Source organism: Macaca nemestrina, chromosome 12 (genome assembly GCF_043159975.1).
Source record: "Macaca nemestrina isolate mMacNem1 chromosome 12, mMacNem.hap1, whole genome shotgun sequence".
In the NCBI taxonomy this organism is placed as follows: Eukaryota; Metazoa; Chordata; class Mammalia; order Primates; family Cercopithecidae; genus Macaca; species Macaca nemestrina.
In genome coordinates, this window is record NC_092136.1 from 88,790,639 (window position 1) to 88,816,935 (window position 26,297).

General features: G+C 36.4%; 1 protein-coding gene across 11 annotated transcripts in view; it reads right to left on the reverse strand.

Annotated features, from left to right (window-relative positions):
• Window positions 1-16,820, reverse strand: part of LOC105468896 (NADPH oxidase 4) — a 171,794-nt gene extending 154,974 nt beyond the window's left edge. For 6 of the 11 annotated variants that reach the window (XM_071075414.1, XM_071075410.1, XM_071075409.1 and 3 more), the window contains exons 1-2: window positions 16,560-16,746; window positions 15,834-15,929 (exon numbers count right to left, since the gene is read on the reverse strand). In XM_071075414.1, coding sequence (XP_070931515.1) covers window positions 15,834-15,929; window positions 16,560-16,616 — 153 coding nt within the window. In that variant the 5' untranslated portion in view covers window positions 16,617-16,746. Of the gene's footprint in view, window positions 1-15,833; window positions 15,930-15,982; window positions 16,506-16,559 lie in introns of those variants that run through there. The other 5 variants (XM_071075415.1, XM_071075411.1, XM_071075412.1 and 2 more) reach the window with 5 other exon arrangements.
• Window positions 16,821-26,297: the final 9,477 nt, after the last annotated feature.

The following is a 26,297-nucleotide window of genomic DNA, read 5'->3' on the forward strand; positions in this document are numbered from 1 at the left end:
TTCCAGAAATATGGGCGTGTTTAAGTTTTGTGTTCCATTTATTCAGTGAAATATTAAAAATAAATAAAATATTATTAACAAGATTGTGATAACAGAGATAAATCTAATGTGATATTTATGCTACATTTTACAGTAGGAAACAAAACTGTTGATTCTGAATGATCACACTGCTACATAAAAAAATAAAAAAATTGTACTGAGGAAATGCACCAAAATGTTAATGGTGATTATGTGTGAGTGATGATATACATAACATTTTTTTCTTTTCCTCTATTTTCTATAATAAATAGGGAAACAACTAGTAAATATAAAACAGTTATAAGAAAAATTATTTTTCTTAAGAAAATAAAGTGGGCAAGTCTTAAAAATACAATTTGAAGAATAATATTGTCCTCAAATATTGATAATATTTAAAAATTTTCCATTTCTACTTTTATGCATTTTTCATTTTTCCCTAATGGTTTGCATTATTTTCATATTGGAAAATGGATGATAAACTTTTAAAAATTACCTTGAAAATATTTAATGGCTTAGGATGGAATCCTTCAGAAGAAGGGTATTAAGTTGCTGATCCATTTTCTTTAGACTTTTGATAAATGAGGATATATTAATGTAAAGTGCAGGATTCAACAGAATAGGTTAGGATGAGATGGAACAGGATGGGACAGGACAGGACAGAATAGAATAGGAAAAGAGAAGAGACGAAATTATAATAATTGATATTATAGTATAGCAATCTAAGAAATAAGAGGGGTTCCAGGTAATGTAGGGAAGAAATATTGAGGCACTGGGAGGGCATAAGGGACAAAAATTTCTGACCCTTTAACACTACTAATTAACCCCACACATTAAATATTTTCTAACCTCTGGTTCCCTGGTAATACCATATTTCTATACTGTATTTCTTATGGCTTGCTTTTCTTGTGTGCTGTTAAGACATTTAGCAAACAATTTTTGAAAAATTATTTTAACACATATTAAAATTTTAATTTAAAAAACCCTAATATCCTGCTAGGTACAAAACAAAACATCTCCACTCATATTCCATCTCACAACCTTCCTAACCTATGATTGCTCATTAGGGTTGGTACAAGCTATCTACTATACTGTACTTTGCCGTTCAGGCAGTTAGGGTGAGTTGTTTTCTACTTTTTTATTTACCTATTTTTTAAGAAAATCCATTCCACTATTTGCACCTATGCTTTTAATGTTCTCTCTTATATTTTTTATTCTTATATATTTTTATTATATTTTTTATTTATATATTATATATAGAGATACAGCATTTTGTTGTTTAAATGGTTACTATTATGTGCAGTTCATAAGAAAGATATATAGAAGTTAAATCATACTTAAAATACTATATTCATTCCTTAGGTCACACAATATACTTTAGTTTTCTTGCTGAAAACTAGTTATTACAATCAAATATCTTAATATTTGTAAACTCATTCCATATGTTGATATTATTTTCATATTTATCCTAATCTGACTAAATTCAACTGCTATAACAAGTAACTAAAAAAAATATTTTTTAGCCAAATGAACAACATATTTGTGCTCCTTTTTTAAAGAAAATCTAGCAGGCAAAACCAACAAACTACCATATAATATTTATATTACAACAGTATCCTTTATATTAATGATGATGCTATTTGAAACAGCAGGAAATTAGAGGTAATCTGAGTTTATGTGCCTGGAAGAATGGATATATAAAAAGTGGTAGATGTAAACTATGGAATACCATGTAGCAGTTGGAAGCAAGAAACAAAAGAAGCACGCAGCCACATAAATAGACTTCAAAAATATAATACCAGATGAGAAAAATTAGGAAATTAAATAAGTCCTATGATCTAATGCCATTTTTGTGAATTATAAGATATATATACATAAAACACCCACAAAAGGATAAACATCAAGCACATTGGAAAGATTGCTATTGCAAGGAGGAGAATGCAGTGGTCCCCAAATGTTTTGGCACCAGGGATTGGTTTTAGGGAAGACAATTTTTCCACAGATTGGTGGAGGGGGCAGTGGTGATTTCAAGATGATTCAAGCGCATTACATTTATTGTGTACTTCATTTCTATTATTATTACATTGCAATATATAATGAAATAATTATACAACTCACCACAATGTAAAATCAGTGAGACCCCTGACCTTGTTTGCCTGAAACTAATTGGTCCTATCTGGGGGGTGATGGGAGATAATGACAAATCATCAGGCATTAGATTTTCATAAGGAGCTTGCAACCTAGATCCCTCCTGTGCAGTTCACAATAAGGTTCACGCTCCTAAGAGAATCTAATGCCGCAGCTGATCTGACAGCAGGTGGAGCTCAGGTGGTAATACAAGCAATGGGGAGCCGCTGTAAATATAGATGAAGCTTTGCTTGCCTCCAGCTGCTCACCTCCTGCTGTGTGGCCCGGTTCCTAACAGGCCAGGAACCAGTCCCTGTCTGTGGCTTGGGGACTGGGGAACCCTGGGAGAGTGGGATTGGATAATGGAGAATGATTAAATGGGTACATTAATAAATGAATGAATGATGAAGAAAGTAAAAGGGAGCCTTGCACAGAACCATGAGGATAGTGTGTTATGAATTGAGGTATATGTTTAATTTGAAACATCCTGTACTTGGTATCAAAAAAGTCTTCAATTTTTTTTGTTTTTATGGAAATAATTCACTGTTACTGTCCTATAAAATGGGTCCTTTTCATGTGTGTCTCAATTTATGAGCTGCTTGAAAGAAGGTTTTAAAAAGGCCAAGAATTGGGGAGCTAAAATGTGGAAACCACAGCCAACTGGAAAGCAATTAACCATGAGCTTAAATATTTTTGAAATTCTAACTAAGAAAATAATATATACTGTCATTGGCAAAATGTTTTTTCATATCACTTCAAAATGCATGCTTTGCTCTAAACTAGAAGGTATTTTCTTTCAGCTGTTGGAAATTTTTATAATCATTTTATAATCATTAATAAATGTTTATAAACAAATTTCAACTTCAAAACATTCTTAACTCCAAAGACGTTTTCTGAAATAAATAAGTCTTAGCATTGTCATAAATTTGTCTACTATAACCTGCCAATGGGATGAAGGGAATTAACACTTACTGAGGGCTTTACACTCATTTCTTCCTCACCTTGGTTAATCTTTTCTTTTCTTTCCCTGCCACTTTCCGCCCCCCGCCCCCCAAAAAATCTTGTAAGTGATATATTAGATCAAACTATGTTAAACTAAACGCAGGTTAACCTAAATTGTCATTTTTGTAAGTCAAAATGTTTCTATATTGAAATTTTCATGTGGCTCAATTAATAATATAAATCTCCATTGAAAACTGGGAAAACTGAGGCTTTCAAAGTTTTAATAAATCACTTACAGTTATATTTGTTAAGAGTTGAAGTTGAGATTTCAACTTAAATCAATTTACCACAAAATCTATGTTCTTTTCATGATATCATGCCACTCCCATTGATATTCTCGACTTTTCACAGATACTATTCGAGCTGATAGACACTACGTGCTCAGGAAAAGGTGATAGCAGACACTTGATTTTAACAAGAATCAGAATGACGGTCATAAAGGACTTTAACAAATTAACTTTCATATACCTAAAATTTGTGTATTGCACAAAATGTATTTTCTTCAAACATGACACACTCAAGATTTAAACCCAGTACAAGTCTAAGGCCAATTTTCTTCAAGTAGATCAAAGTTAAAGAAACCTTATAGATCCATTCTCAGCCCATAAACTAAACTCTTCCAAGATTTACATTTGTCTCATTCTTTCACTCTAATATTTTCTAAAAATGTACAAAATCAAAATAGTAAAACAGTTAGTTCAGTGATGGGTTTCACACAGTCCAAGTCAATCTCCAACCCCAGGGAATAATCACTTGTGCCAAGGAGTTTAAGGCTGTAGTACACTATGATCATGCCTGTAAATAGCCACTGCACTCCAGCCTGGGCAACATAATGAAATCCTGTTTTGTTTCGTCTTAAAAAAAAAAAATGAAATGTGGCCAAGGAAAATCAGTGAGAAATAAAAGTACTCTCATCACCCTATCTCCTAAGTATTCTCAATAGGTGGTTATTTTCTTGTTCTACAACTTTCTCACCTTATAAGATCTTCATCCTCCTGGAAATCCATGCCTTCATATAAGGTGGAGTAGCAGGGATTTTATTCGGGATAAGATGCTAAAGGAAAAGCATATAAAGGAAGGCATATTGGAAGAAAAGGAAGCTTACAAAGAGAATCAAAAGTATAGGATAGCATGGGGATAAAAGAAACTTGTTTGGATCACTACCACTCCAGAACCTCCCACCGGACCTGAGCTTTCTATGATCATGTTAATGAGATTATTTGCAATTTGAAAATTCAATCATAAAGAAAAGAGATATAGTCAGAAAGGCATTCCATATAATTGTTTCTTAATTATACCCTATTGTTAAAATGTCTCCATTAGAAAAAAACTCTCAGCTATATAAAATTATACTTTGGTTATGTCACTCATGTCTTCTTCCCTTAAAATATATCAGACCTCTGAAAGTCTTGATATAGGTGGGGAGACCTTGAACAATCCTTTCATGGATTCCCATATCCATGAAAACCTTTGATAGTTTCCATTTAGAGATGAGAGCCATTGCCAAATTCAACTTTCCAATTTCTAAAGATGAACACAATTTCTACTGATTGAACGAAGTCCTTCTTTTCCTTTATTTACCTTTCCTTTAGTCTCATTGTCAGAACTGAAAGTAAACTACTTTTCACTAGACATTTTTTTATCACATTGCTTGAGTTTTATTATATCAAAAAGTTGCAATAGGATGTAATTCTAGGAATCACACAGACTCACTCTCTACTTATGTAATTTGCTCTTTCAGTCGTCCATTGGTATATGCGGGGGATTGGTTCCAGGATCCCCGCATATACCAAATTCTGTGCCAATTCAAGTGCCCCAGTGGGCCCCGTGGAATTGGCCTCCAGGAAAAGTTGGTCCTTAGTATGTTTGGGTTTCACATCCTACAAATCCACATTTGGTTGAAAACAATCTGCATGTAACTGGACCTGAGCAGTTCAAATCTTTGCTGTTAAAGAGTCAACTGTATATACTTGTTTTACTATTAATTACAATATGTCACAGACTGTCATGATCCTACTTCAACAGTCACACTGCAAAGGTAAAGCATATTGCATGCTAAGGGTTGACTGCCTTTTTTTTTTTTTTTTTTTTTTGTCATGAAGACAAACGTCTCATTCCTTTCTTCAAACTTTCCTTAATGATGTCCAGGGGAGCAATGTTATGGCACCATGACTGCAGCCTTAAAAGCTTTGTGAAATGATAGGAGACAGAAACACTACATAACAACAATCTTTCACATCTGTGAAACGTAATTCTTCAAACTACTTTCTTATCTGTTAAGTCATAATGCTCAGCACAATATTCTGAGGTGAATAGAATATTTCCACCATGTTTTCCTGGCGTATAAAACAGCAAGGTGAATTATGCTATGAGGCTGTGAAGGATGAGAGCAGAGGGAGGAAAGAAGAGGACTGACACTTTTAGAGCTCCTAGTATATAATAGATTCATGTTAGGTACCTATAATCAATAAGCAAATTGCTTACAAATTCTGTTCTTCAGCTTCCTCTTATGAATAGAACCTACCTTGTAGGATAGTGGAGACTATAGCAAAGAACATAACAGGAACTTGGCACAATGTTAGGCCCATGAAAAGATTGCAATGGAAGCTAGCTTTAGCTATTATTATTATGTATTTTAATTTTCTTTAACATTTACAGTAATCTGAGATAGTTAATTTATCTTATTTATCTGTTGAAAATTCCAAGATTCAGTGAAGCTTAATAAAAACTATTAAATAATGTTTTGTTGAATGAAATGTGTTCCACCTCAAACTAAAATTCCACCCAACAATCATAGCCAAATTGCCACAAACTTTGTGCCAATAACAAATTGCAGCAAATAGCCTTCCTCTCTCCAGAGGATCAGGGAGGCAGCCAAAAGTCAACCAAAGGACTGAAGGTAACATGTTCCTACTGACCAGCAAACATACAACCTCATCATCAAACATCCATTTATTAAGCACCCTTGTGAGCAGTGAAATAATAGATCAAAGGGTAAATCTCTGTCCTAGATGTCATCTCATATGCTCAGCATCTGTATGCTTAGCAAATCTCTTCCATCTTTATGCTTCTGAATTCTTTTTAACATATATATATACACACACACACACACACACCCCACACACACACAATATACAATATTACCATTTGGTCCTATTCATTGTATTGATGCTATTAATACTAGTTACCATTATTTAATATTTATAGTAATAGTTACCAATTTGCTGAATGCCTATGTACCAAGTGCTAAGCACTTCACCTGTATTTTCTCATGCTATCCTGCCATCTAAACTAATAGTAGGGCTTAAGCCCTATTTTATGAGTAGGGTTTACACCTAGGCTGAGAGAATAGTATGTCAAAATCACAAATGGAGAGAAATGCCTAACCACAATTCAAACTCATATCCATATAGCTCCAAAGCCCATAACCTTTTCTGTAAGAAATTATTGGGAGTTATACCTGATGTAAATGACGAGTTGATGGGTGCTGACAAGTTGATGGGTGCAGCACAGCAACATGGCACAAGTATACTTATGTAACAAACCTGCACGTTATGCACATGTACCCTAGAACTTAAAGTATAATAATAAAAAATAATAATTATTATTATTTTTCTCTCCAGAATTACCTAGGCAATTTTAAAATCAGTTTTATGATAAACACAATGCTTAGCATGATGGACATGAAGAAACATCGACCAGGAGTTAGAGGACCTACAATCCACATTCAGCTTTGCACTGAGTCCATAAAGAAAGCATTTAACTCTATGAAATTCATCCATCAAAGCGGGTAAATGGACTAGAACAGTCCACAGTTCTACAGGCTCCTCTCCCTCCAGGCTGAGTGTTGCCCAGAAGGAAGTATACACAACTATGACTAGGACTAGGGCTACGACAACTGCTGCTATTATTGGCCTCAGTGGTGTGCAAGGTAAAGTAGTTCCTCAATATTCACTACATCCTTTTCTGGGAGTCAGTTCCCTGAATTCATACTCTTGATGTCAAAATCTAACAAATCAATATAAAATATTGATGCTACTCCTCAGAGGTGCTAATTCACCTGATTTTCTTCTTCGAGGTCATGGAGGGAATAAAGGGTTGTGTAAGAGCATGTTTAAAATAGTTGTAGGGTGGGGCTAAGAATAAAGCTCGACAAACCTCTAAGGAGGAGCATTGCAACACCTTCCTAAAAGGTCCTGGGAAGGACCCTTGTGCTATGTCATTCTGGAATGCTAGTGCCCAGCTGGGCTTCTACAATTAAGGAGAAAAAAAAAAAAAACTACATTAACTTCAAATTAACTTCTCAAAATGCATGCTTAGCTTCCAGAGGAAGACTGACAAAGTTGGTAGATGTACCAAGTTGAATTTACCTCACAATGTGACTATATTTGGACACAATCTTTAAAGGGGTAATTAAGGTTAAATGAGTTCATTGGGATGGGCCCTAATCCAGTATGACTGGTACCCTCATAAGAAGAGATTAAGACAGATACCTAGAAGGAAGGCCATGCAAAAACATTGGAAGAAGAGAGCCCTCCATAAGCCAAGGAGAGAGGCCCTCAGAAGAAACCAACCCTGCTGACACCTTCATCTTGGACTTCTAGCTTATAGAACTATGAAGAAATTTCTTTCCTTTAAACCACCCAGTCTGTGGTAGTTTGTTATGGCAGCCCTAGCAAACTAACAGAGTAGGTATTAGTTATACAAGTCCACCTCAAATATAAGTTATACAAGTCCACTGCATATATAAGAATAATGCATATATGCTTACATTTACTTCTGATCAAATGCTTCTTAGCAGATACAAAAACACACTAACATGCAAACAGAGGGAAACACAAACAGTATATTCAGTGCCACCATGGCAAAATGTATAAGGACCTTAGATAAGAGTAGAGAATTCCAGGTTCTAATACTACCTGTTTCAGAATCTCACCTGGAAAGTAGAGTGATTGAGAGCATGGTCTTCAGTTTCAGACAGGTGTGGGTTCAACCTAGGCTTATCTACTAGTCAGCTATGTAACCTAACTACTCAGAAAGTTACCGAACCACTCAGAATCTCAGTTTCTCAATTCTGTAAAAAGCAAATAGTTCCTAATCTAACCTTCTCAATTCTGTAAAAAGCAGTAATTCCTATCTTCTACAGTTGTTACAAGGATTCAATTAAATATAAGGATTAAATGAGATTGTAAAAGTAAGGGGCCAAGAACTGTGTCTGACACGTGATATATAGTCAATAAATGGTAACAGTTGCTACTAGGTTGAGCCATATACAATGGCTGATATTTGTTTTTGATCTACCAAAATGGCAATTCTATATGATTCAACCTAATATTAATGTTGCAAAGAGACAACAGAGCACAAGTGGCTCAGAATACAAATTTCGTCAACAGATAAATGGAAAAGGAAAACATGGTATATATACATAATGGGATATGACTCAGCTTTACAAAAAAAGAAGGAAATCCTGTCATTTGTGACAACATGAATGAACCTGAAGGACATCAAGTAAAATAAGTCAGGCATAGAAAGACAAATACCACATAATGTTACTTATATGTGGAATCTAAGAAAGAATGTAACTGAATTTACAAAAGTAGAGAGTAGAATGGTAGTTACCAGGAGCTGGTGGGGATGGGAGGGGGTTGGGTAGCTGTTATTCAAAGGATACAAAATTTCAGATAGACAGGAAGAATAAGTTCAAGAGATCTATTGTACAACAGGGTAACTATAATTTATAACAATATATTCTTGAAAATTGCTAAGACAGTAGATTTTGTGCTTTTATCACAAAAAAAGGTAAGCATGTAAGGTAATATACATGGTAATTAGCTCGACTTAGCCATTTCACAGTATACACATATTTCAAAATATCATGTGGTACACAAAAAATACAATTGCATTTGTCAGTTAAAATTTTATGAAACAAGAATACAAGTTCCGGAACCAGGATCTTTGGGCTAGAGTCTTGCCTCTGTCCCTCACTAGCAAGTTATAGAACCCCTCTAACTCGGCCAGGCGCGGTGACTGATGCCTGTAATCCAGGCCGAGACGGGCGGATCAAAAGGTCAGGAGATCGAGACCATCCTGGCCAACAGGGTGAAACCCCGTCTCTACTAAACATACAAAAAAATTAGCCAGGAATGGTGGCGGGAGCCTGTAGTCCCAGCTACTCGGGAGGCTGAGGCAGGAGAATGGCGTGAACCCAGGAGGCGGAGCTTGCAGTGAGCCGAGACGGGGACACTGTGCAGCCTGGGCAACAAAGCGAGACTCCGTCTCAAAAAAAAAAAAAGAAAGAAAGAAAAAAAAAAATTCCCTCTAACTCAATTTCTCATCTACAAAACAAAAACTTGAAAACATGCCCTCCATACTATGACTGAGAGTTAAGTAAATTAATCAGTGCAAAGCTCTTAGACTAATATCTAGTATTAGCCAGTTATCACTGATCTCAATCTGTTATTGATATTATTCATAGCATTTATTAAAAAATAAAGATTTGACTATCTTTTAGATTCATTCTAACTTCCAATTCTATGCTGTTTGGGATGATATCGATAAAGGAGAATTATGCAGTTGGCGTTTAGCTATATATCACAACGAGGTTAAATATTGAGCCTTAGAATTCTGATAAATATTGTGAAATCAGAAAAAAGTTAAATAAAAATGTCTCATAATTCCTTCACAATTTATCGACAAGTCTCAAACAACTATAATACTAAAAATATATTTTATTTTGAGAGTAAATCAATCATTTTCCCTAGCTTCTTAAATTGCTAGACATTTTGAAGGATCATTTCACCTAAAATGTAAAGCAAGTAGTCCATACAGTGTGGGGTTTAAAATGTTCTTGTGTGTGTTCATATAGCTGTTCATTATAGCAGGCTAATATTGGACTAAGGAGAATAATAGACTAAATAGTGAACAAGACACTAATTCAGTAGGTGATAGTGAACAAATCACTTCAATCTCATTTTTCCATTTTGGAAAATGAAAAGTAATCTAAGTAAAGATATCAAGGTTCCCTTCCAAGTCTAAAATTCTATGAATCAGTGTCTATTGTAAATAGATAAAGAATATAATTTCATCAAAGAAATATAACCCATTTCCTCTGCCAATAAACAAGAAGAAAATTGTTTTTAAATAGCAGAATGTGAAGAATAAAAACAAGCAAAATAACACTCGTCTAAACATGTCCCCTGAATTGTTATCATAACGTGTGCCTGAGCAACTCTAACTAGTTACTTTTATGGTCTGTATAATTAGGAATTAATGAACAAATCTTTTCTGAAAGTAACAGGGACCACATATTAATTATCAGCAGAATTAAAGCTGCCCAGGCCAGCTGTGAAACCAACGTTGACTTAAAGTCCTAGGTCCATTTGTCCAGAGACTCCAGCCTCTGACCTTAAGAAACACACATGACATCAGATTTCTGTCTCTGTAAAATGTTATGATATAACTTCTAGGACTCTTGAGAGGGTAAATTAGTTAATGTTTCTAATGGATAATGATTGACTAAAGAAAGATAATCCCAGTGTTTCACTAGAAAGAATCTGAATGCACATGTATACATATGTAACAAACCTGCACCTTGTGCACATGTACCCTAGAACTTAAAGTATAAGAAAAAAATAATAATAAAAAAAGAAAGAACCTGAATGCTCATAACTTTCTTCCAGAGAGCATAGGTATTCCAATAAAAGTTGTTTTCTTTTTTTTTTTTTAAAGCTTCATGATCATGCAGCAGAACTAAAACAATATTTGTGAATAAAAGCAAAATTAAAATTAAAATCTCATCATGACACCATGCAAATAGCTAGTTTGAAATTGAATAGTTTGGAGGGAAAAAATATATGTATACATAACTAAGACATGTTGAATATATATATATATATATATAAAACTAGGACACATTGAATCTGATATCATAAAATCATTCTTCTTTCAAGTTAAAATGTTTATGGGAATTACATGATATGCTTTAATTATTAAAATGTAAAAAATGCAACTCAAAACAGGTAAACATGAATTCAGGAGCTCCTATAAATGATGTTTTGAGTTAAACTGCCACAGTATTTCCAAAAAAAAAAAAAAGAAAACTACATTTCTGAGAGTTGAACACAACCTGTTACTACTTTCTATGAAGTGCAAGCAACTACATTTTCCATTCCTTGAAAATAAATAAATAAAAATAGATTTAATCTTAAGCAATCAATGACATCCCTTATTTACCCTTATTTAAAAGATCGCTATGGGGCAGTGGAGCAGGCTATTGTTTGGTTTGTTTGTTTGCTTGTTTGGGTGCTCATTTTGGCTTCTCTCAATAGATTTTTTTTTCCTCTTAGCTAATTTTAAGATTCCGAAACTCATGACATGTCACAATGAAACATCTCCTAGGAAGTGCACAGTCTGACTAGCACATTAATTCAGGCATAAACCAGTCGTGACCATGTTGCCTCCAGTCTGGATCAGACCAGTCTGGGAAAATATAATCATGATGAGAAGCCACAATCTCAGTGTTATTTTATCTTCCAGCAATTAAGATCTTATTTTTTCTGTCAATTCATATGTATTTTTTTAGTCTTTAATTTTATTCTGAGAATAGTAACCCTGAAATAAAAGTGGATATTCTAGTTCTGAGAAGTAAATACTTTCATCTTCATTCTCAAAGGTTTTCACCTCCAGAAAAGTCAGAAGATGAGACAGAAGCCAGGGAGATTTTTATACTTCTATACCAATAACATTTACTTATTTTTTTATTTTAGAGGAAGGGTCTAGCTGCGTCACCCCCGCTGGAGTACCGTGACCCAATCATAGCTCACTGCAGCCTCAAAACTCCTGGGCTCAAGCAATCCTCCTGCCTCAGCCTTCCAAGTAGCTGCAACTACATGCATGTGCCACGACGCCCAGCTAATGTGTGTGTGTGTTTGTGTGTGTGTGTGTGTGTGTGTGTGTGTGTGTGTGTATTTTTTTGTAAAGATGGGGTCTCACTTTGTTGCTCTGACTAGTCTCAAACCCCTGGTTTCAAGCAATGCTCCCACCATGGCCTCCCAAACCAATGATTTTTATAGTTCCACAACTTCACATCTGTTGACAATTCTTGCTTAGTAGAGGAGGAGCAAGAGGACTACTCATGTCCCGATGTCTCTTTTACTGCCTGGTTAGTTGGCTACATATTATTAAAATCAATGTCACTGGTTTCTTTTTTCTTTTATAATGTGCTACTGGAAAACTTTAAATTACATATATATGACTTGCTGAATATTTCTGTTGGCCAGCACTGGTAAAAATTAATACTAACCAGTGGTATAAGTATCTGAGATGGGCCAGTGAAGTTGTTCAGAAAAGCTATGTAGTATGACGAAAAAGCAGATGCCAGACAGGGATGTATTCAAATCCTAGCTCCTACACTGACCATTCAAAGGGATTTAAGTGAGTCATACAGCTTCCTCAGCCCATGTTTCCTCATAAGTAAAACAGAGAGAACAGTTTCCTAGCTTAAACAAAACATTTGTAAAATTCCTGGCATATCACAGGTATAAATAAACATTTGAATAAAAAGTCATTCTTAAAAGAAAATAGAGATTTACAAGCAGTTGCCAAGAATTAACTGCTTCTCATTGTCTGTGTCTTCCAATAAATGGACCACATTCTGTGGGTCCTTCCTGCCTATAATACTAGTACGACTTTGTTATTACCTTACCTTGCACAGATGAATGATAGCAGCTTTATAGTCAATGCTATTACCAAAATGTTCAGCAATGAAAGTATTATTTCTATTTGCGTTTTAAATGGTACAATGAAATACATTTCCAGAGATAACATCATGATTTTTACAAACCTAAAATCCACCTAAAAGGGACTTATACCTAGACTCTCTTCAGGAATCCCACACGTCTATAGCAGCGGGACCAAGTGTTTCAAAAGTTCTAAGATGCACCCCCCTAAGATGCTAAGTTCATAATATATAGTTATTAAAAATGTAAGACATGAGAGTCAGCAATATTTATTTAAAAACTAATTCTATCTCTTTGTTATACTACATTCCTTTGCAATTTGAAAAGTGCCTGCAAATTGTTACTCTATGAAATAATACAAGAGTCATTATAAGATTAGAAAAGATAAGCCTAAGACACAAAATTAAACACTATTTCATAAATTATAAAACTGTAGGAGTTTCTTTTCCAATTAAAAGTAATATACAGACTGAAAATACCTATTCCAAAATAGCTTAGATAAATTAATGACTAGAAAGTTCATAACAGGTAATTACTGAAAAGTTTATAGGTCATATTTCATCTCTCAGCATGTAGAAAGACCATTCCTTTCCACAGTGATTCTTGGTAAAATGAAGAATACTTACTAGATAGCTCAAATATCAGTTCACTATAATTATTCTTGTGTGTTCATGAAAACTAACTTATAGCAACCTCTCCTTTATTGAATCTGTTTCTTATCCTTTTTGCTCCTAGTCTTCTATTTGGTCCTTTTATCATTTTTTATCTTCATTCCCTTGATCAATATTTATCAAGCCCTATGTGCCAGTAGTCCTTGAAGCTCATTAGCCTGTCTATTATTGAAGCAGAAGCAGTGAAGTGGGATAGAGAGCTGAAACACAGTTTTAAATGTTCTCCAAATTTGTTGGTTTATGTTTCTGTGCATATGTGATCTTAATCATATCTGACTTATCACCAAAATAAATTTGAAATTCTGTTATACAGTAAGTTCATAAAAATTAAAGTGTTGGTTTCCAAAACAATTATTTTTTTAAAAAAAATAAGGTGTTATTTTAGTTTATACTATGTCACAGAGCTAAAATCCAAAGTTCAGTTATGGCTTTCTAGGTTATTGCAATAAATTTCCAATTCTTAGATTTTACATTAATACAAATACCTCATGACCCAGAGCAAATTTTACTATTGTATATCTAAAGACTTTTCTCCAAGTTGTTCATCAAGTTATGTAATAGATGTGATAAAACTTCCACTGAAAAACGTCCTATTCATTAACTTACACCTAAGGGGGAAATACTAGAAAACAAAACTAAAAAGTTATCAAACGTCATGTGTTTATTAGAAGAAACCTTCACTTGTTTATTGAATTACAATTATTTACTTGTTGGTTTTTCCATTATATTGTAAAGCAACTTGAGGGGCAAAGTTAGGTTTTACTCTCTGGGTGCCAATCTGAAAAGTACAGGTTTCAAGACAGTTCCTGGATTGGATGGATGAAAGAAATAAACATTCAAATTGAAGAGTTACCAATAAAATAGGTTTAGCTTTACAGACTATTTTTTTCCAACCCATTGGCTTAAAACCTAGAAGTTAAACTTTATAAAGTATGTGATCAACAGATTATGATATTACTTTGTTGTATAAATATTAATTCAACTGCAACTTGTCTCAGGCTTAATATGTGCCAATCACTAGTCTGGGTACTGAGAATTACAGATAAATAAGATCCGTCCATGTAAAGCACAGAACGGAGAGCTGGTTCCACTGAATTTGTCTGAACTCATCTTAATTTTAAGTAGTCATGAAACCATGAAAAAAAAAAAAAAAAAAAAAGCAGAATGTGTTTTTTATTCTCCCCCGACCCCAAAATGCAAAATCTATTTTTTCAGGTTCCTTAAGTTTTTGCAGTGTTTTACACTTTTTGCTTGTTGCTTAGAAAATGCAATCTCAACCGAGCTTGGTGACTCACGCCTGTAATTCCAGAACTTTGGGAGGCTGAGGCAGGCGGATCACTTGAGGTCAGGAGTTCTAGAGCAGCCTGACCAACATGGTGAAACCTCATCTCTACTAAAAATACAAAAATTAGCCAGGCATGCTGGTACGTGCCTGTAGTCCCAGCTACTCAGAAGGCTGAGGCAGGAGAATTGCTTGAACCAGGCAAATGGAGGTTGCAGTGAGCTGAGATCACTCCATTGCACTCCAGCCTGGGCACTGCAGCAAGACTCTGTCTCAAAACAAACAAACAAACAAAAAAACAAAATGCAATCTCCTTGTACAAAGCAATATGCCTTCAGTGACACTATCTTCTGTTAAGCAGTCAAATAAGAAGGAGATGGAATGGAAGAATAAAATCAGAAACATCATAGAAAAGAGAGAAAGAAAAATATTAACATAAAATAAATCAGAAAAAATGTTTTGCCCAGTATCTTTCTCATATTATACTACAATTCTGGAATATCATCAGCCACTAACCCAAAACAAGTACTGAGAACTGCCCAGAAATGAATAACCCCATTAGACCCACACTTTGTGAGAGTTGTCAGTAAAAGCAAACAGTGCAGAAATCCTCTGGATAAGCTCATGAGCAGGCTAAAAGCACTGATAAGAGTGAATTAAAAGCTTCTCATTGGTTGGTCCTTCTAGTGAATCAGATCCTTCAGGATACTTAGTAGCTGGCAATAAGTAGCAATTTTTTTTAAGGCACCAATAACCTGGTCTGGCAGGTTCATTCGTTTCACTTCAGCAGAAGTGAACCTTTGGTTCTTGAGAGTCAGTCTTTCTAACTTGTACAAGCGTAAATGATAAATCAAGAAAATGTGACCACTTTAGAGAACAACAAATGTTTCTAAAGTGAAGAGTGCACATTTCTTTAACGAATGGAACTGACCAAACCTGTAGCAAAGTCTGCCAATGTTAAACCCATTCCACCAGATCATCCAAGTTCAACTTACTTACCCCCAACATCTGGTGGAGGTAGTGATACTCTGGCCCTTGGTTATACAGCAAGAAGGTTTTCCAGAAAAGTAGGACATTCATGGACAGCCAGATAAGCTAAACCAATCAGACATGAGAGACAGAAAACAAAAATTGAAAATAATTATTACCTGATGAATAGAAACCACAGGTAAATTCTTGGCCACGGTGCTTTCAATGGAACCTAAACCAGTAACTGCAGTAAGCATTTTCAATGAACCAGCAAGCTGAAAACCACTCAGAGGAAAACAAATCTGACTTTACCCGGCCCTTTCACCTGAGACTAAGCATTTGGGTTGCAAATAGGTCTCCTAAATGATTTACAGCTATCCCCTGCCATACAAAATGAGATTAAGAAATTAATGACATCACCATACCCCAAGCGAACAGAAGTAATCTGGGAAAAGAACAAAGGGAGCAAAAATGTTTAAAGGGTAAAGGAAAAGCTGTGTTCACTGAAAATGACCTCTTCTCTCTTCCTCCACATCTCTCTCATCAATGTGCAGAAAAATTCTCATGCATTTTGGGGACAGGCGCGAGGTGGGGGAGTGTTCATTGTTATCTCCAGCATAAAGTTTTGTTAGTGGAGAATGTTCGAATTAAAGCAAAACTTCCACTTCCAGCTTCCCACCCGTGCACGCTCAGAGAATGAATCAAAATCGCTGCAGGACGGAGAAAACGCACGGAGAGCCTAGCCCGCCATCCTACCAGGCAGAGGTGTTTAACCCCTTCGTTGGCTAGCCAGCTCCTCCAGGACACAGCCATGCCGCCGGCCCCGCCGCGCTGCGCTCTGTGCCCGCCGGCCCCGAGAAGGAGCGGGCGGCGGCCGGAGCAGCGGTTACAGTTGCACGGCCTGCGGGGCCGCTGAGCGAGGACCGAGGGTCAAAGACTGAGGGGAAGCTCGAAGACCCGGCGCCGAGCCAGCCCGGGCGGGGTCTGCTACCCAGAGCCGGGTTTTCCGGGTGCCCTGACTCCGACCCGCACCGGGTCAGCTCTGCCCACTCCGCTGCCCCGACGCCCAGCGCTCCGAGCGCGAGGGCCAGGCTGCACCAGTCTGCTCCGCCGCGCCGGCCCCTTTGTCTAAGGGCGAGCCTGTTGTTGTGGCTGCTGCTGTTCAGGATGTCCCGGGTGGGAACTTGGAGGCGTCCCCCGCAGCCTCTAGCCCGGCCTGCCAGGCTCCAAAATACTGGCAAACATGTGAACAATGCTACTTATACTAAAAGTGGGGACCCTCGCCGCCCCGTCGTATACACACGCACACACACACATACACATCCAGCTCTTTTAGACTGGTTGTTTTCCCCCAAAAGAGTTCATCTCAAAGAGCCTTGGTAACGAAATTTGATCCGGAAACAGTCTTTTATGCACTAGCTCACATTTCTCCCACCCTTCCTCAGCAAATTATCCCACTCCCAAACTAAAGCCCCTCCGATAGCACTTACCTAAGGCTTCCCACTAGCCACCAGTTTCTTTATCCCCTTGCCCGCCCATCCCATACTGATAAAAAGGTTTTAAGACATTACTGAATAAGAAGAACCCAGGGAATTAATGGTTAAAGCTGATGTAATTCTTAGGGGCTCTAGGGGAACTTAGATTCACTGTATTCGAGAATCTTTTTGTTTTACTACTCAGTCTGTTCAGTAAGTAATAGGAATCCTCTCAATCTTGTACCAGAGGCCCAGTGAAGAGTGAGAAGGGTGTGGAGGTGACCCAGGTACCTATCCGACACTGCAACAAATCAGTATTAGAAAAGAGAGAGAGAGAGAAAAATGTCATTCATGTAGAAAAATATCCAATGCAAAATAGATATCCAGTAAAGGTTTGTTAAACCAAAAACTTTTCCAAATTTAACAACTAATGAGAGACAGAAAAAGTTTACTACTAGTTGCCTAATCAAATGGCTTTTAAACTCTTAAAAAAAAAAAAATCTTACAAGATAGGCCATAGGATGTAATTAAAACTAAAATTTCAAAAAATAATACTACTCTCACTATATGCAATATACTTATTCCAATTAATTTAATGAACCGATTGATTGCAGTCCATAGTTTGAAAAATCAAAATGAATTCATATCAAGTCCCTGTTAGACTTCACACAACTTTCTAATAGGCTGTTTTTCTTGTTTCATGCATGACCAAATCCAGAAAGCTGTCCTGAATCTTTCTAAAGTTAGAGAGCATATTATTTATAAATAATACTATGTTATTTTGTTCTTTTTAACCATGTGACACCTAAAGGATCAGGGAAGGAGCACACAAAGAACCCAAGGAGTCTCACCACTGGAGGGAAGTCAAATTCTGGGATGCACTGGGGCTCCTGAGGTTTAATTTCAATACATGGGGGCAGGAAGTTCATTGGCAGAATAGGTTCTTGTCATAAGTTGAGAAGCGTGAAGCAATTCAACAATAGTAAAATAAGAGACCATTTTTAAAAGCTAAGCGACTTTCAGAACAACAGCAAAAATAACAAAAAGACAAAAGATTTTAAAAATGGCTCCAATTCTTAATAATGTACCTACTAAGTCCCAGGCTCGGCCTTTGCTACTTCATATACAAAATCTCACTCCATTCTCATAGTAGCCCTCCATGTGCGTGTTAGCACTCTCACTTTAAAGATGAGAAACGGACTGCCAGGTGCGGTGGCTCACGCCTGTAATCCCAGCTCTTTGGGAGGCCGAGGCAGGTGGATCACGAGGTCAGGAGATGGAGGTCATCCTGGCCAATATGGGAAACCCCGTCTCTACTAAAAATACACAAAGTAGTCTGGCATGCTGGTGGGTGCCTGTAGTCCCACCTACTCAGGAGGCTGAGGCAGAAGAATCACTTGAACCTGGGTGGCGGAGGTTGCAGTGAGCTGAGATCACACCACTGCACTCCAGTCTGGGCGACAGAGTGAGACTCTGTCTAAAAAGAAAAAAAAAATGAGAAATGGAAGCTAAAAGAAATGAAGAAACTTGCTTGAGGTAATGAAACTGTGTTTGCTTACAGTTAAAACAACCCATAATCAGGTACTTTTGTAAAATTCTTTAGTAAAATGATAGAATGCCTATATAAATGTTGGCTATTAACTATGGCTATTATTTCATAACTCTGTAAAAGGGGCCTGAGATTTGTTTATGTTGCTTTACCAGGAAACAGTACTGCAAGCCATCCCCAAGGGACAGAGCTAGTGTCCTGTTATGCAGGAACTCTCATTAATGAGATTCTTTGCAATACAATTTTCTCTAAGCCAGATTGTTTTTATTATTATTATTATTATTATTATTATTATTATTATTATTATTTTAGATGGAGTTTCACTCTTGTTGCCCAGGCTGGAGTGCAATGTCGCAATCTCGGCTCACTGCAACTTCTGCCTCCTGGGTTCAAGCAATTCTCCCACCTCAACCTCCCAAGTAGAGTAGCTAGGATTATAGGCATGTGCCAATCCGCCCAGCTAATTTGTGTATTTTTAGTAGAGATGGGGCTTCACCACATTGGCCAGACTACTCTTGAACTCCTGACCTCAGGTGATCCACCGGCCTCAGCCTCCCTAAGTGCTGGGATTACAGGCGTGAGCCACCATGCCTGGCCAACCAGATTGTTTAATGACATAGTGGCTGTATTTTCAAAACTAGGAAAGGCCACTCTTGGAAGTAATGAGGACAGCGTTCTGCAGCTACATCAGTAAGGAAAATCACACTTTTGCCAGAAACAGACTTCACGATAAAAACTCAAATGACAGATACCTTTGATTTTTGGCTGAAATAATGGTAAGCTAGTGGTATAACACTGATCTTCCTATGTTAATTGTAAAACCTATTGGCGGTTAGAACTGTTCTTGATCTATTATATATTACTTAAACACAGAAACTTTTTTGTAGACAGTGTTTTTCAAAATATGAAATGCACAGCTGTTAAAAAAGAGAAAAAATACAATACTCTTTGCACATAATCATTACTGCATTTTCCGCTAATCAACTTAATTATATGTATATGTGTGTCTAATTCTCCTACTCAACTGAACTTCTTAAGGACAAAATCTGGTCTTATTCCATTTTTATTCTAGGATTTAGCACAAAGCTTGACACATAGCAGGAATTTACACAATGTTTATTAGATGAAAGAATAGTGGTTAAGTATATCATCTTTCTTTTTGTGCCTTTCTCAAATCCCAATTTCTCAAGTGTAACTCTCTGATAATGTAAAAATAGTTTCTGCTCAGCTTGACAATTACCAGAAAAAGTAAAGAAATGGGGCAATAACCCCTTAAAATGGATGTTACCAATCCCACAGGTTAAATGATAGGAATTTAAGACAAGTGGGCCTTCCTATTAGTTTCCTATGGCTGTGCTAACAAATCACTACAGACGTCATGGGCTGAAACAACAGAAATTTATTGTCTCACAGTTCTGAATTTCAGAAGTCTGAAATCAGTATTATTGGTTCAAAATCAGGGTGCTCACCGGATCACAATCTTTTCTTTTCTTCTTTTGAGACAGGATCTCTCTGTGTCACCTAAGCTGGAATACAGTGGTACAATCACAGCTCACTGCAGCCTTGACCACCCAGGCTCAGGTGATCCTCTCTCCTTAGCCTCCAGTGTAGCTGGGACTACAGGTGCATACCACCATGCCTGGTTCATTTTTGGTTTGTTTGTTTTTTGTTTGTTTGCTTTTGTTTTTTTGTTTTTGTAACAACAAGATTTTGCCATGCTGTCCAGGCTGGTCTCGAACTCCTGGTCTCCAGTGATCCACCAGACTCAGTCTCCCAAAGTCCTGAGATTACATGCATGAGCCACCATGACCAATGCAGCATCTTTTCTGACGTGTTAAAGAGAATGTGTTCCTTGTCTCTTCCAGATTCTAGTGGATGCTGACATTCTTTGATTTGTGGCTGTATCACTCTACTCTCTGCCTTGGTGGTCACATTGCCTCCTTCTCTTCAATCTGTGTGGGCGTCAAATCACCCTCTGCCTCTCTCTTGCCAGGACACTTGTGATTGTATTCAGGGTTCACCCAGATAATCCAGGATAATCTCCCTATGCAGGATACTTAAATGTAATCACTTCTGCGAAGTTCCGTTTTCCTTATAAGGTAACTTTACAAGTTCCTGGGATTAGGATAAGTTATCTTCAGGTGGCTATTATTTAGCCTAGGATAGCACCTAAATTAACCTAGATCATCTTAATTTTCTTTCTCTGATTGGATATGCTAGTCTTAGAATAAGACTTCTGAAGAAATTCACCTTAAAGAATAAATGTTTGGGATTCCTAGTTAGCATTTCCATCAAGAAGTCAAAAATTATAGACCAAGAAACATGCCTGATAGAATTTGGTAAGATTTCTTAACCATTATAACTTGATATAGTTTACCATTTTTGTTATTTCATGTCTGATTACCAGGAGGGATTAGTATTAAAATTCAACGTTAAAAGAGCCTGTGTGTTTTTTCAGGAAGAGAAAAGAGGAACCTAGGAAAGCTCCATCCCAGTATACAGCATAAACTTGTAGAGTGAGTAAAAGAATTCTAGAGGTCTGAGTAACCGAAAAGGACATTAAAGAGAAAAGGAAACTCCATCATGTCCCTGAGGCCCTTGCAAGGAAGAAGGGCCCACCAGGGAGCCAGGGAAAAGTGGTCCAAAGGCTTAACATTCCCAAGTCAGGGGACAAGTTCCAGACAGTGACTCATTCTCATTTCTATACAAAAACAAGTGTAGACCATCATCTGATTCAGTCATTTAGGAATGTCTACCGTGCACCCACATGGCTAGGTTAGCTCCTTGAGAAATTCTGAAAAAGTTGGAGAGGTCCTTATGCCCTTAAGGACCAGATACTTGGTTGGAAAACAAGGCTTACAAATGTGAAGGCTATTTAAGAATTTCAAAATGAAGATGATCAGTGAAGCTTGTCAAATAAAACTGAATAGTAATGATTCTTGTTTTAATGATTTTTTGATGCCCTGCATCACTTTTCCAAATTTCCGGATTTCATAGACCAATAAAATTTCAGAAAGAAAAAAACATGGTAATCATTTCACAGTATATATGTATAGGAGAACATCAAATTGTACACCTTAAATATATAAAAAATCATATACCAATGATAGCTCAATAGAGCTGTTTAAAAAAAAGAAAAAATAAATAGAAACACAGACTAGTCAAATTTTGCTGCAATTAGGACAATTTTTAAAATGCAAACTAAAAACAACAGTCACAAAAATACCATTCGCTTCTGTGTTTATTAAACAAAATTCATTTTTTACAAAATAAATGTAAGAAATACTGACTGCCTTCAGCTTCCAAAGAAACTCTCTCTCTCTCCTCTCTTTCTGTTTCTCTCTGTCATTTCACAGCAACCATTTTATTGTTTTTCTTTATTTGTTCCTCAAATCTATAAGGTAGGAAGGTAGGTAAGGCTACTATTTTCTTCATTCTAATATTTTAGGTGACAGAACTGAGGCATATGGACAGTAACTAACTTGAACTACCTTGCCCATGGTAACCATGATATTAAGTAGTAGATTTCCAGGAGCGAATACCCCTGCTCCTTCCTCCACTTCACGTAGTCATTGTTGAACCAGGACTTCTACCTGTTCTTAGTTCTAATGTTTAAGGCCACAAATGCAGTTGTGGTTGGCAACTTTCCCCAGTCATCTCAGGTGTGTAGTGATTTACCAGAAGGCCTTTGTGTTGCCAAGACAGTGCACACTCTCAAAAGACTGTTGTGTGTATTGTTTATGATATCATTTGTGCTTTATCTTGCATGGCATTTCCTGAACAGAGCTATTAACACAGTAATTCCTGTACGTGTGTGAAATGTTACTGTTCTTAAAGTTTTAAACAGAAGTGTCTGAAAAAATATTCTTAATACCTGAATTCATGTTTTCTGGTTGCATCTTCAAACAACTTTAAAGTATTGAGGAAATATGATTGGACTTTTATAGTCTCACTTTACTTTCTGAATATACTATGAAAATCTTAAACCCAAACTATTAGAACCCCTGTTAAGTAATATGAGTTTTACAGCCATAAAAACAGTGGAATTGAAAGAGCCTTTGGAAAGCATCATAACTTTTAGTTATAGAAAGGAAATTAAAGTCTTTTTCTCAGCTCTTTGAGCTCACCGAGCACCTTCATGCTACTGCGCCTTTGCACACTTGGAAAGTGTTTATTTATACATTTATTGATGAGATTATTTGATTAATGTCTATATCTGTCTATATCTGACTAAATTGCTAACTTCCCAAAGGCAAATCCCATATCTGTTTTGTTCATTCTTATTTTCCCAGAGTCACACACAGGGCTTGGAACATCAGTAGGGGCTCAGTAATGGTTTTAATGAAAGAAATGAAAGACAGTAGGAGAATCTAAATTTTCTGACTTCTCTTCCAATAATTATTTCACACTGACATTTTCTATTTTACACTAATATGATATTCTGTACTTCTTTAATTCTTTCTATTTCCCAAACATATCCTGTTTTCTCACATTTTCATTTATGTGCATGCTTTTCTTGTTTCGTGGCACACTTTACCTGGAGATGCTTGCTTAGTCTCCAAACTCAAGACCAGTATCTTCTCCTGCTAGAAGCCCACATAGACTCTTCCCAGCTGCATCAGGAACCTCTTGTGTCCACTGCGTGCCACTCTTTCTCAGAGCATTTATTGTGCCACATTTGTTGGTGCATTTTCTAGGCTGTTTCTCCAACTAGACTACAAGTACTTTGAGGAAAAGAAGTTTCTGTTGTTGTTTAATGTATTTTAATAACAAACCTGTGGGAACAGCACAGAAGACAGATACCATTAAAAACATGTATTTGCACGTGGGACAACTTAGAAAAGTATAGTAAAAAGAATCTAGTATATGATAAAAATTATACAAACATCATTTAGTTGCTGTCAGTAAAAAATTTACTCGCCAACCCAATGCAAATCCAAATCTCCAGAATAATTTAACAGGTTTATTTATAATTGCTATAAGGTTGAATTGTTGAAACTTGTTCACCGAAGTATGGTGACTTGCATTAATGCTTCACATCCCCGTTTATATTAAAAATTCACGTACAAATGAAAATAGAAAAACTGCAAATAACTGATTTCTATACCCTGTTTTTCCACTTGCAAGCATATATTTGGGTGCCTTTTGACCCCAAGGGAAAAAAAAATAATGTTCAGAATGACTAATTATAGGAAGAAATTTGGCAGGAGGGTCGAGGGATATGAAATGTTTCCCATCACAGGGGATTCTTAAGCATGCTTTCTATGTTTGTGGCATGCTAGTTGAATGTCCTCTGGCACAGTTGTTACATATTTGGCATGGATACCACACAAGATTGTGCCTTCAATAAAGGCCAACTAGATAGGTCTTCACTTCCCTCTTGCAAAGCACCAATAGCTACATTCTGGAAGCACAGACCTATTTTGAAGTCTTGAGAAATTTTTCACACCAGATGCTAGAAAGTTTTTGAATCAGAAGTTCAATGGGCTTTTGATAATGTCTAGTCTCAATGAGGTTTCTTCACCTCTCCAATAGAGAGTGCACTTGCAAGTGGCATTTGTAGCTAGTTATTTGTAGCTAGTTGCTTCCTGAGCAGTTTACTATGGGTCATTTGCAAGCAGTCCACTTTGTAGGAGCCATGGAATAGAGATTTCCTTACTTACACCCCTTGTCCTTTGGCTGCAGCTCAGTGTACTAGAGGCTGTATTGGCATTAGAGCAAGAAATTTTTCTTCATTACATAAATCCTGGCACATAGTAAGTGTTCAAAATATATTTAATGAACAAATGAATAAATAAATTAATGTCTAACATGTGAAAACAGTTTAGGTTATTTTCAAAATGAAAACTCAGCATTCATCAAATATTCTAATTGCCAACAGTGTGGCAAGTGTTTTAGGTTAGAACTTGTTAAAGAAGTAGTTCAGGAATAAGAGAAATAAATAAATAAACAAATAAACTTGACATTTGTCTTGTCTTCTTCCTCAACAATCTAGCATGGAATTTAGCCTTCAGCCAAACTTTCCTTCTCTCCAAAAATTTAGGACTGGGACTTTCACAGTATTTTTTGTCTTCATTTCCATTCTCACAGTTGGATCATTCTTATATCGATATAATAGCTTAAATGTCTCTAATGTTAGTGCATATCACACTGTATAATACATTGGCTTATCTGTGTTCCTCATGGGAATCAGACAACTGGAGGTCAAAAAAAAAAAAACTGTGGAATTAATCTTTGTAACCCCAGGGCCAAGAACAATGCCTGGTTCATTATTTAATCAATGAATATTTAATTTTTAAAAAATAATACTTGAGCACCTCTCTTAATTATTTATCATTCTAACCTTGGACTTCAATACTGTGTTACATTGAGAGAAAAACTTTTATAGGAATAAGATTCTATTAGAAAGGTAAATTACCTACATGGTATAGAATGTAATATCTGTACTTCAGATGTTATGCCTGTCATATTTCATTACTGTTCCTCCTAAGAATTCACTCCCCTAAGTAACATATTCTATTATATGTAGCCTAGCTTATCAGGACTATTCAACATCTTTGAAAGATTACTGTGTAAGATCAAACATTTAAAAGGAGAATAATCTTGCATCTTAGGGTTCTACATTCTTTTCTACTATTGAAATTTTTGGTGAAGAAGAAAGTTTTGTACCTTATTCCTTTTTACTTTTTCTCTCGGTTCTGTCAATTTTTTACCTGGAGACCCTTTTGATTCAGTCTCCTACAGAAGGCAGCACTATGCCTTCTGTGGTCTTTCATAGTCCCTTGTTAAAATTTACATATGCTCAATTATTACATGGTGATGCAATTATTTGTTAACCAAATGTCTTCACATCAGTGGAATTTCACTGGAGTAGCACATAGCCAGGAAGCTCTCCATCATTCTGCTCTTCTTTCATTTAGCGACAAAACACCCTGAGTTTCAGCTGGATTATACCTGTGAACTAGCCATTACTTGTTTTAGTCTCTCTTTCAGTCACGATTAGACACTGACCATGTTTCTACAAATGAGATGTGAGCAGAAGAGATGTGTATGTCCTTTTACAAAGGAAATTTCTTCCACACTTTCCTTTTTCTGCTTTCTCACAGGCTGGAAATATGCTTTAAGCATGATTTAAGGACAACGAAGGATAATGAAAGATATTATCTGAAGAATAATGAAGAAATAAGATATTAAAAATTTAGATGACCTTGTAAATGAGTTGTAGCTACCCACTTATATGGTTCACTTCTTTACTGTTATGAGAGAGAAATAAACTGCTTTATTCAAGGCACTGTATTTTAGGTTATAGCTGCTTAACTTATTACAGCCTATTATTAGAGAAATTGGTTCCTGGAAGTGGGGCATTGCCATAATAAAAACCAAAATAAATGACATTGGTTTAGCACATTAGGTGGCAGGTAGAAAGGACCTGCAGGCTAGACAGTGATGTCCTTTGATATGCCATTACAA